At 47.4% G+C, this 16188-nt stretch overlaps 1 protein-coding gene across 5 annotated transcripts in view; it reads left to right on the forward strand.

Annotated features, from left to right (window-relative positions):
* LOC111833227 (uncharacterized) overlaps positions 1–16188 on the forward strand; it is a 28492-nt gene that overhangs the window by 5911 nt on the left and 6393 nt on the right. For 3 of the 5 annotated variants that reach the window (XM_072713925.1, XM_072713928.1, XM_072713926.1), the window contains exons 15-39: positions 20–1757; positions 1855–1911; positions 2065–2232; positions 2397–2471; positions 2611–2679; positions 2913–3044; positions 4192–4375; positions 4587–4720; positions 7295–7534; positions 9364–9522; positions 9609–9692; positions 10673–10756; positions 10860–11006; positions 11112–11333; positions 11420–11494; positions 11582–11665; positions 11986–12207; positions 12286–12372; positions 13902–13985; positions 14094–14255; positions 14684–14905; positions 15062–15283; positions 15370–15444; positions 15532–15615; positions 15936–16157. In XM_072713925.1, coding sequence (XP_072570026.1) covers positions 20–1757; positions 1855–1911; positions 2065–2232; positions 2397–2471; positions 2611–2679; positions 2913–3044; positions 4192–4375; positions 4587–4720; positions 7295–7534; positions 9364–9522; positions 9609–9692; positions 10673–10756; positions 10860–11006; positions 11112–11333; positions 11420–11494; positions 11582–11665; positions 11986–12207; positions 12286–12372; positions 13902–13985; positions 14094–14255; positions 14684–14905; positions 15062–15283; positions 15370–15444; positions 15532–15615; positions 15936–16157 — 5032 coding nt within the window. The remainder of the gene's footprint in view (positions 1–19; positions 1758–1854; positions 1912–2064; positions 2233–2396; positions 2472–2610; positions 2680–2912; positions 3045–4191; positions 4376–4586; positions 4721–7294; positions 7535–9363; positions 9523–9608; positions 9693–10672; positions 10757–10859; positions 11007–11111; positions 11334–11419; positions 11495–11581; positions 11666–11985; positions 12208–12285; positions 12373–13901; positions 13986–14093; positions 14256–14683; positions 14906–15061; positions 15284–15369; positions 15445–15531; positions 15616–15935; positions 16158–16188) is intronic. The other 2 variants (XM_072713927.1, XM_072713929.1) reach the window with 1 other exon arrangement.

A 16188-nucleotide genomic window follows, 5' to 3' on the forward strand; every position in this document is an offset into this window, starting at 1 on the left:
GCTTACCTCTTCTTTACAGAGAGTTCTCCTCTCCTTGTTTGAATGAGCTGTCTGAGAAGGTGGCTGGTTTGGAGCTGCAACTTAAGACTGAGGCTCTGGAGAAGCAGGTGGCCCTGGAGACCAAGGCTGCTTTGGAGAGCAGGTTGGCTGAGCTAGAGCTCAAGGAGCAAGAGAAAAAGGCTTCATTAGATGTCAGTCTGACTGAGCTGGAGGCTGAGGTCCAGGAGAAACAAGAAGCCTTGGAGACCAGAACTGCTCTAGAGGTCAGACTGGCTGAGCTGGAGGCTGAGGTCCAGGAGAAACGAGAAGCCGTGGAGACCAGAACTGCTCTAGAGGTCAGACTGGCTGAGCTGGAGGCTGAGGTCCAGGAGAAACGTGAAACCGTGGAGACCAGAGCTGCTCTAGAGGTCAGACTGGCTGAGCTGGAGGCTGAGGTCCAGGAGAAACGTGAAACCGTGGAGACCAGAGCTGCTCTAGAGGTCAGACTGGCTGAGCTGGAGGCTGAGGTCCAGGAGAAACGTGAAACCGTGGAGACCAGAGCTGCTCTAGAGGTCAGACAGGCTGAGCTGGAGGCTGAGGTCCAGGAGAAACGAGAAGCCGGTGAGACCAGAGCTGCTCTAGAGGTCAGACTGGCTGAGCTGGAGGCTGAGGTCCAGGAGAAACGAGATGCCGTGGAGACCAGAGCTGCTCTAGAGGTCAGACTGGCTGAGCTGGAGGCTGAGGTCCAGGAGAAACGAGATGCCGTGGAGACCAGAGCTGCTCTAGAGGTCAGACTGGCTGAGCTGGAGGCTGAGGTCCAGGAGAAACGTGAAACCGTGGAGACCAGAGCTGCTCTAGAGGTCAGACTGGCTGAGCTGGAGGCTGAGGTCCAGGAGAACCGTGAAACCGTGGAGACCAGAGCTGCTCTAGAGGTCAGACTGGCTGAGCTGGAGGCTGAGGTCCAGGAGAAACGTGAAACCGTGGAGACAAGAGCTGCTCTAGAGGTCAGACTGGCTGAGCTGGAGGCTGAGGTCCAGGAGAAACGTGAAACCGTGGAGACAAGAGCTGCTCTAGAGGTCAGACTGGCTGAGCTGGAGGCTGAGGTCCAGGAGAAACGTGAAACCGTGGAGACGAGAGCTGCTCTAGAGGTCAGACTGGCTGAGCTGGAGGCTGAGGTCCAGGAGAAACGTGAAACCGTGGAGACCAGAGCTGCTGTAGAGGTCAGACTGGCTGAGCTGGAGGCTGAGGTCCAGGAGAAACGAGAAGCCGTGGAGACGAGAGCTGCTGTAGAGGTCAGACTGGCTGAGCTGGAGACTGAGGTCCAGGAGAAACGAGAAGCCGTGGAGACGAGAGCTGCTCTAGAGGTCAGACTGGCTGAGCTGGAGGCTGAGGTCCAGGAGAAACGAGAAGCCGTGGAGACGAGAGCTGCTCTAGAGGTCAGACTGGCTGAGCTGGAGGCTGAGGTCCAGGAGAACCGTGAAACCGTGGAGACCAGAGCTGCTCTAGAGGTCAGACTGGCTGAGCTGGAGGCTGAGGTCCAGGAGAAACGAGAAGCCATGGAGACCAGAGCTGCTGTAGAGGTCAGACTGGCTGAGCTGGAGGCTGAGGTCCAGGAGAAACGAGAAGCCGTGGAGACGAGAGCTGCTCTAGAGGTCAGACTGGCTGAGCTGGAGGCTGAGGTCCAGGAGAAACGAGAAGCCGTGGAGATTAAAGTAGCTGAGCTGCAATGTCAGCTGGACATGAGCACACAGTGTCTACCAAAGCCCTCCCAGGAGCAGGTAGGCTTGTATGGCTGAGAGAAAGCACTTGTAACTCTTTATCCGGCCGGTCTGCTGGTTTAGCAGAATGAAAGAATCACTAAATCTGTTTTTACAGTATAAAAAGGACCTTGGTGAGACCATTCAACTCTGTGAGACCCTGGTCTCTGAGAAGGTGAGTTTGTCATTCCTTTGTCCATCTTCATTTGTAATCTCACTAAAGTGTCCTGCTCAGTGGTACAACCCGTCTTAGTGTGTAGCACCGTGGCCAGTGGATGACTGGAAAAGCCAATTTGCTGCTCTCACCATGTTTTCTGATTTCCTGCAGGAAGCCGTAGAGGTGCAGCGCGACCTCGCCATACAGGAGTGCCTCATCTTGAAGGAAGAGAATTGCACCCTGTCACAGGATAAGGAGAGACTTCTTAGGGAGGTGCAGGAGAAGCAGGAGCTGGAGGAGTTCAGCGCTCTTGAACAGGAGAGCACAAAGCAATACGAGGTCACCCTCACCGGGACTTGCATGACGATGCCTATGGCCATGACTGCGGGGGCTTTGATTGTGCTCCGCTGGTTTGCTGTAGCCCTGCATGATCCCTGTGCCACCATGTCTAACCACCTGTGTGGTGTCCTCCTGCCCCCCCCCCCCCCCTTCCTCCCACACAGACTGAACTAAAGGATGAGATCGCCAGCCTCCAAAGTGCAGTGCAGCTCTCTCTGACGCGGGCGGCGGAGCTGGAGGTGAGGCTGCATTTGCTAGCACCTCCTGGGCTCCTCACATCATGCTTTAATTGGGGAGGTGTAATTTAAAAATGGCTCTGTTTGGTGTCTTAATGACCCGTGTGAGGAAGCAGCTCTCTTGATCTCTCGTGGTCTGCAGGTCCGGGCAGCCTCCCTGTCTGCAGAGCTGAAGAGCAAGGACGAGCGAATCGCGGAGCTGCAGAATCTGGTGAGTGAGTCAAAACGCCCAGCGTTTTGTTGGGATTTAGCTGTATGGCGCAGCGAGTCGGCGCACTGTGCCTGTGATCAAGGTTGCCTGTTCAAACCAGGGATTCTTCGTATAAAAGCATCTGGTACATTAATAAATGTTGTCCTCTCTCCTGAGCTGTGTCCCACACAGCGGTGTGTCTTCACGATGTGACTGCTTTGGGTCTCTCTTCTATCCCTACCCTCTTCCTCAAGAGCGGCAAGGACCTGGTCCAACAAGTGGAGCGGCTGAGTCGGTCACTAAGCGATGCAGAGGCGGTCAGCCGTGATGCTAAACGGGACTGGGCAGTCCTGCGGAGCGAGAAACTGGGGCTGCAGGAGAGTGTCGTAAGTGCATCGTGGAGTGTCTGCAGTCTGGGTGCGCTGGGGGAGCGGGTCGTGAGTGCATCGTGGGGTGTCTGCAGTCTGGGTGCGCTGGGGGAGAGCATCGTCAGTGAGTCGTGGAGTGTCTGCAGTCTGGGTGCGCTGGGGGAGAGCATCGTCAGTGAGTCGTGGAGTGTCTGCAGTCTGGGTGCGCTTGGGGGAGAGAATAGTCAGTGAGTCGTGGAGTGTCTGCAGTCTTGGTGCGCTTGGGGGAGAGCATCGTCAGTGAGTCGTGGAGTGTCTGCAGTCTGGGTGCGCTGGGGGAGAGCATAGTCAGTGAGTCGTGGAGTGTCTGCAGTCTGGGTGCGCTGGGGGAGAGAATAGTCAGTGAGTCGTGGAGTGTCTGCAGTCTGGGTGCGCTGGGGGAGAGCATCGTCAGTGAGTCGTGGAGTGTCTGCAGTCTGGGTGCGCTGGGGGAGAGCATAGTCAGTGAGTCGTGGAGTGTCTGCAGTCTGGGTGCGCTGGGGGAGAGCATAGTCAGTGAGTCGTGGAGTGTCTGCAGTCTGGGTGCGCTTGGGGAGAGAATAGTCAGTGAGTCGTGGAGTGTCTGCAGTCTTGGTGCGCTTGGGGGAGAGAATAGTCAGTGAGTCGTGGAGTGTCTGCAGTCTTGGTGCGCTTGGGGGAGAGCATCGTCAGTGAGTCGTGGAGTGTCTGCAGTCTGTGTGCGCTGGGGGAGAGAATAGTCAGTGAGTCGTGGAGTGTCTGCGGTCTTGGTGCGCTTGGGGGAGAGCATCGTCAGTGAGTCCTGGAGTGTCTGCAGTCTGGGTGCGCTTGGGGGAGAGTATAGTCAGTGAGTCGTGGTGTATGGTGTCGTAATGCTGGTGTCCAGTGTTTGATACTTTTCTATCGGAAATCACCCATTTTCTTACAAGTAGTTAGTTGACACTTTGAGATTTATTTTAAATGTAAAGTGCGTTATAAATTAAAACTATTATTATTATTATTATTATTATTATTATTATTATTATTATCAAGTATGACCTGCTGATTGGTGGCAGATTTGCTTGAGGTTTCGATTTTTTTTTTCTTTGGGTGTGTATTGTAATGCCTGAAACAGCCCTGGGCATCTTCACACACGAGTGATAAAGCGATAAATGCTTCCCCTTCTCAGTCAGCACTAACAGAGAGCTCTGAAAAGCTGAAAGTGGAGGTGCAGACTCTACGTGACCAACAGGGGGCAGACAAGGCCCGCTTTAAGAAGATGGAGACAGACCTCCAGAGAGAGCTGCAGGGAGCCTTTGAGGAAACCGCTAAGCTGACGGTCCTGCTGGACGGGAAGGTTCCCAGAAGTATGAGTATGAGCTATTTGACAAGGAACTGATCTTTGAAACTGCAATGCTTATACTCCCTTAGGAGGGTGATGTGGTCTGGCTGTGTGTATTAGAGCCACGTTAGACTCAGGATCTTATGATTCTGTCTTGAAAGCAGCGCTCAGAAATGTAACCTGATGTGTTAATGTGATGCTATGGTCTCCGTGACGACGTGACACTGTGTCCACACTGCCAGGTCTGACCGACAACATCGAGTTGGAACGTCAGGTGTCCAGGTTGAAGAAGGAGCTGGAGCTGGCCCAGGAGGAGGTGAAGGGGCTGAGCACCTTCCGGGAGCTCCCTGTCAAGGTGGAGCAGCTGATGCAGCAGGTGAGGCCCAGTCTCTTTCAGAACCGGATCCCGGAGTGACCCGGTCCCGTCTGTTTACTCCAGGCATCAGTCTGAACCAGAGCATGTGAGCGCAGTGGAGCGGTGAGAATTTCCGCTCCTCGCTCACGAGGCTGTTGGCTCCGCCCGCTCCTCCGCTCTAATTCGCACTAAGCCGCTCCGCTCAACACCGTTCCTCGCTCCACTAAAATGTCCTCCTGCTCCAGTCAAATCGCTCCACGCTCACTCCAATTTAAAAGAGGGACAAATAATCTGCATGCCTAACAAATGTCACCTTAAACCGAAGCCTTATGTCATAAAGAAATATGAGCAACGGCAACATTGCCAGTCAGAACAGAAAATATTTATTTTTAAGCAACATATAGGCAATAACGGACAGGTTTGGCAATGGCATTCCACACAAAAATAGGCTTAAAAATAAAGGAATCAGTGGGTTTAATAGCCTAAAGAATATACAGGCTAAGCGCATCCACGTTTTAAATTCCTCAATTTTTTTCTGTTGATGCAGCACGTCTCTAAAATAAAATTTTACATTACGTGAAATTAAAAAAAAAATCTTATTAGACCTACTTTGAATGACAAAACGAATTTATTTGATTACCAATATTTACTTTATAGGCTTTTATACTTTAATTTACTTTATAGACTTGATATGCTACAACCATATAAAACTTGCACGCGTTTTGCTCTGGCTTCCGCTTGTTCGCGTAGCACACTCATGTTTCTGAGAAAAGTGATTCCAAAGTGAATCTTTACTCACTGAAACAGTTTCACCACATTGTTGTTCTTGCTCTACATTCTTGTCATCTATACGTTTGATAAGAATAGTACACTTGTATGATTTATCAGTTTCCTTTGTGAAATACTTTGCATCTCGGCCAATTTGTGTAACAGTCTTGATAATTGTACAGATGAATTCTGGGTAGATTTGGGCACGCCTCAGAATTGTAGTGTGAGCGGTATCGGAGCGAAATTGGAGCGAGACAAAGCGACCGCTCCAGCCTTAATTAGAAAACCCGCTCCGCGCTCTGACCAAATTCCGCCCGCTCCGCTCCTCGCTCACGCTCCGCTCCGCTCACATGCTCTGGTCTGAACATCATGTCATGGGTAGTTCAGTTAAACAGCTGCGTTGTTTTCGAATGAATAGGTGCAAACAATGTTAAATTGTTAATAATATGTTATTATAATAATATGTTCATATTATGTATTATCTGCTTTGCTTGTTCATTGCTTAGGCCAAAGGGGTCTTCCAGTTGCCTTAATAAATCTGAGATTTACCATGGCGGCTCCCTCACCATGGTTCTGTGGAGCGTAGTGCCAGTTCTCCCTCACCATGGTTCTTTGGAGCGTAGTGCCAGTTCTCCCTCACCATGGTTCTGTGGAGCGTAGTGCCAGTTCTCCCTCACCATGGTTCTTTGGAGCGTAGTGCCAGTTCTCCCTCACCATGGTTCTTTGGAGCGTAGTGCCAGTTCTCCCTCACCATGGTTCTGTGGAGCGTAGTGCCAGTTCTCCCTCACCATGGTTCTGTGGAGCCTAGTGCCACTTGTCCCTCACCATGGTTCTGTGGAGCCTAGTGCCACTTGTCCCTCACCATGGTTCTGTGGAGCCTAGTGCCACTTGTCCCTCACCATGGTTCTGTGGAGCCTAGTGCCACTTGTCCCTCACCATGGTTCTGTGGAGCCTAGTGCCACTTGTCCCTCACCATGGTTCTGTGGAGCCTAGTGCCACTTGTCCCTCACCATGGTTCTGTGGAGCCTAGTGCCACTTGTCCCTCACCATGGTTCTGTGGAGCGTAGTGCCAGTTCACTTGACTTGCCTGCCTTAGGCCATGTAGTACCTCAGAAAATATATGAAGCTTTTTGCATACTGTAGGGTGGTGTTGTGTGGCTCAGCAAGCTAAGGCTACATCTACACTGCTATCATTTCGTTTAAAAACGGTTTCAAATTGGAACCTCTAAATTGAAATCTCCATCCATAAACTCATAACCACCTGTCATATTTTTTCTAATCATGATGACCCAATTGTTTTACTAATAGTTATGGAGCATATGACAGGTATAATGGTAAATGAGGCCAACGACAGACTCATACCTTGATGAAATTTGTTTAAAAATAGTGTATCATAACTGTTAATTATGCAAGACAAGAAGTGTTTAGGCTATATCATGATAGTCACGATTTTCAAATGGATGGCGATATGCATGTTCATAATCACAATATATTTTATCAATATATCGCCCAACCCTAATTTATACCATACGGCACATTATGTCTTGTTATGCTGGTTAAGTAAGTACCTGGAAGGGGTTTCTTTGAGGGGATTTGTGGGTAGGGGAGCTATCAGTTGGTGGCAGTGTACAGGAGCGAATATGGAGCTTGTTGTGAAACTGGCAGTAGTGGTAATTATTTGGATTAAACCTGAATTTTGTCTTTCCCTGCCAGTCAGTGGTCACGATTTGTGACTATTTCTGTGTACACTTCCAAATGTCTCTTTCCAGTCTGGAGATCTTTCATCTCTACCCCAGCCTTATGTTGTTCCTCCTGGACTCCTCACAGATCGGCGACCTTACCCAGGACCTGTGCTCCTGCCAGGCTGAGAAGGAGGCGCTGGTGGCTGCGTGGGAGGCCAGCGACGCCAGGGTGCAGAAGCTGATCGAGGATCTGCAGCAGGCCCAGGATGGGCTGGAGCGTGCAGTGGGCACAGAGGCCGAGCTTGAAACACTTCGTGCTGATGCACAGCACTGGGTCCAGGAGAAGGAGCAGCTCCTTGAATCAGTGGAGACCCTCAAGCAGGAGGTTAGTGGTGGTGCTTGTAGCTTAATCTAAAGCATTTCAGGTAATGTATGTTACACCAACAGGAGCCTCCGGTAACCAGGACTAATGGCATGTGGTAACAGTTTATCGGCTGGACCACCTGCCATACCAAAGGTGGCAATAGTGCACAACCTAGATGATGCTGGTCAGGCCACTGCAGCGAAGCATATTTGACTATTAGGGAGGCACTAATCCCACTTTTTCTGTGCTGATACCGATACCGATACCTGAGCTTTGGGTATTGGCTGATACTGAGTACCGATCCAATACCAGTGTTTATTAATAAGCTGTAGGCTTTGCCTCACTGTGGAAGAGACTGGGATCATTATTTTGTGTGTAAGGGAACATCAGGCCTAACTTAAACAAAGCATATATATATGCTTTGTTTAAGTTATTTATATATATATAAAAATAATAATGATTCAGTACATTGACTCTCCCTGCCGGCCCCTGGAGGATGGGCTCCCCCTTTGAGTCTAGTCCCTCCCAAGGTTTCTTCCTTCTGGGGAGTTTTTCCTTGCCACTGTCGCCTATGGCTTACTCACTGGGGGCTTTGGGTGGGGATGCTGTAAAGCCCTTTGGGACAATGTAATGTTGTGATAATGCGCTATACAAAAATTAATTTGTTGTTGTATTTAGACCAGGGTTATTCAACTCACGGTCCTCGAGGTTCGAGTACTGCTGCTTTTCCAGCCTTCCTTTACCTGTCAGTCAGGTGTGAAGCCTCTGACCAATCAGAATCAGTAATTATTAAACAACTAGCTGGGGGAACTGAAAACACGGCCTGGATTTGGAATCGAGGTCCAGAGTTGAAGAACCCTGATTTAGACTGTATGTACAGTGGAAACCGCTTATAGTGATCACGTTTGTCTGGGTGATATTGATCAGTATAACCAGATGATCATTATAACAGTTTTTCTTTCTTTGTCTCGACAGATTACCATCTAATTAACATTTGTATATTTATTACATGACTATGGTAATAAAATGGACAGCGTTGCTATCTACTGAATTTTACTGACACTTTCAAAATACAGTATAGCTATTTCAAAGTATAGTAGTATTATACAAATATAATTATTGAAATGCATATAATTAAAATATGCCATAATACAGTCCAGTACTGTACATGTAGCTTACTGTAGTGTCACTGTTGCATTTCGTTGGCTTGTTTTTGGCAGTTTATCATAAGTTTGAGTCTATATTTGTCATTGAGATGATTTTGGATGATTTTGTCCCAAACTTTTTGAGTCATAAGTGGTTGATCACTATAACAGTGATCACACTAAGCGGTTTCCGCTGTATGTATTTAATTACCTTACTTAACTTTAGTTTTCAACTCAACCTATTTAATGTTAGACATAAATATCATTTTAGTTTCATTTTCTCTCGCTCCTCCATAATTTGCATTAAAGTTTGTTGTGGTCTTTCTCTGCTTGCATTAGGAAACTCTGTGTACTCTGCACTATGGAGTCGTTTGATCAAATTGCTTGTGTAAAGTGGTGGCTGTCCCTTCCATCCCTTGACAGAACAGACTTTAGAGTCTGACTAAATGTCATGGCTTTGAGTTTTAACGTAATGTTGCAATTAAGTGGTATCTGACTATTTTTATGAGTACGACCATCAGTATATAAGTGCAGTATCGGCCCAATATCAGTATCAGTGCATCCCTACAAATAATCGTAAAACAAACTAGTGTGAATGCTCGTCAGTCTTCAGATGCTTCTGTATTCCGGCTGTTCGAATGTGAATGTGTCCATCTGTGTGAATGGAAATTCAAGGTCAGTGTCTCCCTCTAACTGGCTGACCAGGTGCTGCAAAGGCAAGAGGGTGAAAGTTCACTGAAGCACAAACTAGCTGAACAGCAGCGGCTGGTGACGGACCTGCAAATGATTCTGGCTGAATCCCGAGAGACCACCAACCGAAACCAGCAGAGCTTCGAGCAGAAGTCCGAACAGCTCCAGAAAAAGGTGTGTCATTCGGGAACAGAGACTAACATTGTTATAGTGGAGTGATCAATATAAGGGTTTGAGAAATGACTGAATGCTGTGCTCAGGGTCACCAATTAGATGAGGAGCTGGAAGAATTGAAAGCAGAGAGAAGCCAGCTGAGGAGGGACCTTGAGGAAAATGCACAGCAGGTAATTCGACTAACTGAGCAGATTTTCATTTGGGTGAAAATGATATGCACACCTTTCCATTGGAAGATGCATTACCAGAATAAAAGCATTTCGGCCCAAATCTGATTTTTATTTTTTTCTTTCAAAAAAACTTCCACTTTCTCTCTCTCCTTATGGTGGGCCTTGATTGACTGTAGCTTTATATCTGTCTTTTATTATTTATTATTATTATTATTATTATTATTATTATTATTATTATTATTATAGATACTTTATTGATCCCCGTGGGGAAATTCTTTTACACCTCCCTCAACTTGCTCTTTTTTATATAGTAAACATTTATTTTTATATAAATGGTAAAGATTTTAACATTGGAATTGATTATTAAAATGAACATTCAGTTCAAATGAATCAATATTTCAATATTGATCTGCACATCCCTACTAGTCTGCCTTGTGTGTGTTATTTTTGCTGCTATTGTGGTTGCTTGTTTCTTCATTTTAATGTTTCATGTCTTGTACTATATTAAACTATTTACTATTTCCAGCTAAAAAAATCAGAACTGTTATCTCTGTTCCTGTAGTTATTTGGCTAAGTGATGTTGCTGCCATGTCTCCCTTAGTTTTGCATATCGTGAAGTACCATCTGAATCAGGCGTCGTAAACTTAAGGTTTCCTAGAATTGAATGTATCTGCCTTTTTTCTTTTCACTTGTTTACTCAAAAGAAATAAACTTGTCTCAGCTGCTAGTGCTTGTCACTAGTTTGGCAATTTCTTCAATCAGTTGAAAAATATTTGCATCAGGTTTGGCGTAAAAGTTGTTGATCCATCAAATTCACATTCGGGCATTTTGTAAACTTGTGTCATTTTTTTTATGTTGCATTCGATGTGAAATGGCCTTAAGGCAGGTGTCCTGTCTAAGCTGTGAAGTTTAGAGGGAAGATTTGAGTTACTCTGCGTTACCATAGATGCCTTGGAGTGAGATCTGTCGCTTTTCTGTAGGTACAACATCGAATTGAAGAGTTTGAGGAATTGAGATTTGAGAGAGATCAGCTGAAGAGTGATCTACAGGAAAATGTGGAGATGGTGAGCAGGAGACCCCACATGACAAGCACCCTTTAAATGAACTGAATACACGTGCCCTGTAGATACATGTGCCCTGTAGATACACCCTGACTCGTATCTACAGATGATTGAGAACCAGGAGGAGCTGAGGGTGGCTCAGGAGAAGATCAGAGACCAGCAGAAATGCATTCAGGACTTGGAGACTCGGACAGGAGAAATGAAGTCTCAGCTGATGCACAGCTTGCCTAATGTTGAAGACCTGAAGGGCCAGGTGATATTTCTGGGTGTAGAAGCATAGGATTTTTAAATAATTCTTCTCCCCTTTTGAAGCCTCATGTTGGTTCTGCCATTCCCCCCCCCCCCCCCCCCCCCCCAGATCCAGCAGCTGGGTGAGGAGCTGCAGCTGGTACGCAGTGAGAGAGACTCTCTCCTGTCTGAGAGGACAGACTCTGCTCAGGGAGTGGAGGAGAAGCTGGAGAAGCTACATTCACAGGTGACCTCCATCACTCAAGAGAGAGACCAACTCCAGGAGATATTGGAAGGTGTGAGAGCAGAGAGGAACCAGCTTAAGAAGGATCTACAGGAGAATCTGGAGAAGGTGAGGCACTGAGCCATGTCCTGACTGTTGATCTTCAAAATTGTAATTTCTTCTTGGGGTGACCATAAGGTGGTGGTTTCATCCAGGCTATAAAGGTGCAGGATGACCTGAAGCTGCAGCAGATCCAAAGTGAAGAAGCTCAGGCTCAGTTTCAGCTGCAGGTCAGACGTTGTGACTTGATTCTAATGGAGTATGGAAAGGGTAGATTTGTGGGAGCTGAGTGTGCAAACTGTGATCCACCACTGCAGGTACAGCAGCAAGCTGAGGACTTGGAGAGGTTAAAATCAGAGAGGGGCTGCCTGGAAGATGATCTGCAGAAGCATGTGGGGAAGGTGAGGCCTTTCATTTTGACTTTACCTTTTTCCCACTCTTGTAATTCTTCAGCACATGGATCCAATAGCAACGCAATAAATGGTTTCTCCGTAACTGGGACACATTTGCTCTAAATAGTTTGCTCTGTTACTTGGAAGCTTTTGGTATCTGTGTTGAAATGGGGCCCTGAGCCCCTAAATGCAGCTCTGAAGGGACCATGTGCTATGAGCTGACGAGGCAGTGCTGCTGGTCATGGTGGGTATATCAGTATCGTGTGAGACCGTGACAGAGGGGTGACTTGATCTTAGCCATGTATATGGTGCCTTTGAATCATCTACAGATCCAGCAGCTGGGTGAGGAGCTACAGCTGGTACGCAGTGAGAGAGACTCTCTCCTGTCTGAGAGGACAGACTCTGCTCAGGGACTGGAGGAGAAGCTGGAGAAGCTACATTCACAGGTGACCTCCATCACTCAAGAGAGAGACCAACTCCAGGAGATGCTGGAAGGTGTGAGAGCAGAGAGGAACCAGCTGAAGAATGACGTAGAGGAGAACATAGAAATGGTGAGGTTTCTCTTTATTAATTTCATGGGTGATTTTAGGCAATCAGGATCTTGTTTAATGCTTGTTTAACTTTTCCAGCTAATAATGGTCCAAGAAGAGCTAAGACAGCAGCAGCAGTTGACCTCAGATCTGCAGGCCCAGAAGTTACAGAGGGAGACCCAACAGGTAAACTCTTGCTTCAGACTGAGCCAGTGCAAAGGCAGGGCCGTCTGGTAGGCTGAAAGTCACACTGCGGCGCCAGATTATGTGACGCGTTCCATCTGTCCATTTTTTTCTGTTCATCCCGTTCCGGGTTGTGGGGCAGCAGAGAGATCCAGTCCATGGCATCACTGAGCTCTTCCCGCACTCATGTTTCTGCTTCTGCAACTGCCAAAGCCGTACTCCGTTTGGCCTGGCAGTGTCTGTCAGTTTGCTCCGGAGCCCCACAAGCTAACCAAGTTCGGAAGACCGTCTCCTTCAGCCTGATGGCTCCCTTTACTTGTAGTGTCTACCACCAGGTTTGGAGGTTTCTGCCATGACAGGCAGTTAGAACCTTATGGTCACAGTGCTGCTCAGCCTTCTTGGCAATGGAGGTGTGGAACATGGACTCTTCTGGCTCAATGTCTCCAGTCTCCCATGGAATACAGGAGAAGTTCTGTAAGAGTTGAGGGTTAAACATGTCTTGGACCACAGTCTCTGCTAGATGCTCCCAGCACCTGCTCATTATACATTTGGGGATACCAGCTCTGTATGGCATTTCCCTCCATCTGATCAAACTCGCACCAGGTGGTGATCAGTTCACAGCTTAGCCTCTTCCTTCACCCCAGTCTCCAAAATATGTAGTTGCAGATTTGATGATGCGACTGCAAAATCGGTCACTGATCTACAGCCTAGGGTATTCTGGTGCCAGGTACTCCTTATGTTGGGGGGGGGGGGGGTTTGGGTTGTGTACCTCTGTGATCCTAGTGGCTACATTTTCAGGGGCAGTTGTCCCTGGTAAGGTCTCCCAAGGGAAATTGGTCCTAGGTGAGCAGCCAGACCAGGAGTGATTCGGAAGGCACTATGATAAGGAACAAGGATTATATTACCTCACCCGGAATAGGGAAACCAGAGCTCCACCCTGGAATCAGGCTGGGGGATAGATCATGGGCGAGTGCCTAGTGGTCAGGCCTTCACCCATAGGGCCTAGCTGAGCAAAGTCTGGAAGAATTGCATGGATTTCCCCTCCTGTTGGCCCACCACCTGCATGGGACAGCCATCAGGGTTGGGTACTATGTGGATTGGGCAGTAGTTGATGGCGGGGGCCTTGGCAGACTGATTCCCAGTTACTGAAACTGTCTGTGACAAGTTCTTGGAAGAAATCCAGAACTTACCTTCCATAACCAGAATGTTACAACTTTGTGAAGACCAAATTATCATACACATTTAGCAGAAAATGTGATAAGTTTATAATGTATTAAGATGTGAGTTGAGTTTTATGCATTTCCTTTTTTTCTAGTTGTGGGTTTTTCCAAAAGCAGGTGCAAAATTCAAACACTATACAGGTTTTTGATTAGATGTTGGATGTTTGAATCATTTAAAATTTGCTCAAAGTGCTCTGTTAAAATGCAGATATTGACTTTGCTTAACCCAGATAAGCCACTGCTATGTTATAGCTGGGGGCAGATTAGTGGGTGTCAGAAACATCTAAAGGCAGGACCATGTGTCTTCTGTAGTCACCGCAGCAAAGTGAAGAGCTGGATGGCTGGAGAGCAGAGAGGAACCAGCTTAAGAGAGATCTCCAGGAGAATGTGGAGATGGTAAGCAAATACATTCATTTATAAGCCCTGGAATGGCTGAATGCTTCTGGTCTTTAAAATATGTTTATTGATTTTCATGAAAACTGAACAATAATCTGGGTTCTGCAGATGATTGAGAACCAGGAGGAGCTGAGGCTGGCTCAGGAGAAGATCAGAGACCAGCAGTCCACCATTAAGAACTTGGAGACTCAGTTTGTGAAGATGAGGTCACAGCTGATTGATGCTGATGCTGAGGGCAGTTCTCAGAATGTCACAGAATTGAAGGACCCGGTGAGATGATGTGCTTGAAGGACCAAGTTCTTCTTTGTCTGTCTCTATCTCCCCCTTTTGCTGAAATCACAGCTAAACTTAATTCAACTAAGCGGTTTCAGTTTGTCATCTGCTTTCATGTGACACACCTCAGTTTTCTGACTTTATATGGCTTGATATTTACTGGATCAATCTAAGGCTACTCTAGTCTACCTCCTGTCATAGAATCTAGCAGCTGCATAATTTAAGTCCTTCAGAAGTAAGTAGCATGGTAATGAGTGGTTGTGCCGAGTCTGCCTTGACTTTGTCCACGTTTGGATGTGTTATCCCTGAATCATGTCCATAGATGGTCTGAAGTTCAAGCGGTGTTGGTAGGTTCTGAATGATTTTTGAATCCAGCACGTGCTTGAAGAGGGCTTTAGTTTAAATTTTGACTGAATAACCTACAGATCCAGCAGCTGAGTGAGGAGCTACAGCTGGTACGCAGTGAGAGAGACTCTCTCCTATCTGAGAGGACAGACTCTGCTCAGGGAGTGGAGGAGAAGCTGGAGAAGCTACATTCACAGGTGACCTCCATCACTCAAGAGAGAAACCAACTCCAGGAGATACTGGAAGGTGTGAGAGAAGAAAGGAACCAGCTGAAGAATGACATAGAGGAGAATGTCATGAGGGTGAGGCTGGGTATTCTGACCTAGTATTTCTCCTGCTGTCATCATTGGAGTTGGTAAAATAACATAGAATTTTGACTCGCAAAAACGAAACCTTGATCGTCCTTTGTTTGCTGTGTGGGACGTCTCACGATGCTCATACCTGGATCTTCTCCTCAGATCCAGCAACTCGGTCTAGAGCTGCAGGTCATGCAGAGTGAGAGAGACTCTCTCCTATCTGAGAGGACAGACTCTGCTCAGGAAGTGGAGGAGAAGCTGGAGAAGCTACATTCACAGGTGACCTCCATCACTCAGGAGAGAGACCAACTCCAGGAGATACTACAGGCTCTAAGAGAAGAGAGGAACCAGCTTAAGAAGGATCTACAGGAGAATCTGGAGAAGGTGAGGCACTGAGCCATGTCCTGACTGTTGATCTTCAAAATTGTAATTTCTTCTTGGGGTGACCATAAGGTGGTGGTTTCATCCAGGCTATAAAGGTGCAGGATGACCTGAAGCTGCAGCAGATCCAAAGTGAAGCAGCTCAGGCTCAGTTTCAGCTGCAGGTCAGACGTTGTGACTTGATTCTAATGGAGTATGGAAAAGGTAGATTTGTGGGAGCTGAGTGTGCAAACTGTGATCCACCACTGCAGGTACAGCAGCAAGCTGAGGACTTGGAGAGGTTAAAATCAGAGAGGGGCTGCCTGGAAGATGATCTGCAGAAGCATGTGGGGAAGGTGAGGCCTTTCATTTTGACTTTACCTTTTTCCCACTCTTGTAATTCTTCAGCACATGGATCCAATAGCAATGCAATAAATGGTTTCTCCGTAACTGGGACACATTTGCTCTAAATAGTTTGCTCTGTTACTTGGAAGCTTTTGGTATCTGTGTTGAAATGGGGCCCTGAGCCCCTAAATGCAGCTCTGAAGGGACCATGTGCTATGAGCTGACGAGGCAGTGCTGCTGGTCATGGTGGGTATATCAGTATCGTGTGAGACCGTGACAGAGGGGTGACTTGATCTTAGCCATGTATATGGTGCCTTTGAATCATCTACAGATCCAGCAGCTGGGTGAGGAGCTACAGCTGGTACGCAGTGAGAGAGACTCTCTCCTGTCTGAGAGGACAGACTCTGCTCAGGGACTGGAGGAGAAGCTGGAGAAGCTACATTCACAGGTGACCTCCATCACTCAAGAGAGAGACCAACTCCAGGAGATGCTGGAAGGTGTGAGAGCAGAGAGGAACCAGCTGAAGAATGACATAGAGGAAAATGTTGTGAGGGTGAGACTGTGTACTCTCTATGTTGTTTTTC

The sequence above is a fragment of the Paramormyrops kingsleyae genome, chromosome 7 (genome assembly GCF_048594095.1).
Source record: "Paramormyrops kingsleyae isolate MSU_618 chromosome 7, PKINGS_0.4, whole genome shotgun sequence".
Lineage (NCBI taxonomy): Eukaryota > Metazoa > Chordata > Actinopteri > Osteoglossiformes > Mormyridae > Paramormyrops > Paramormyrops kingsleyae.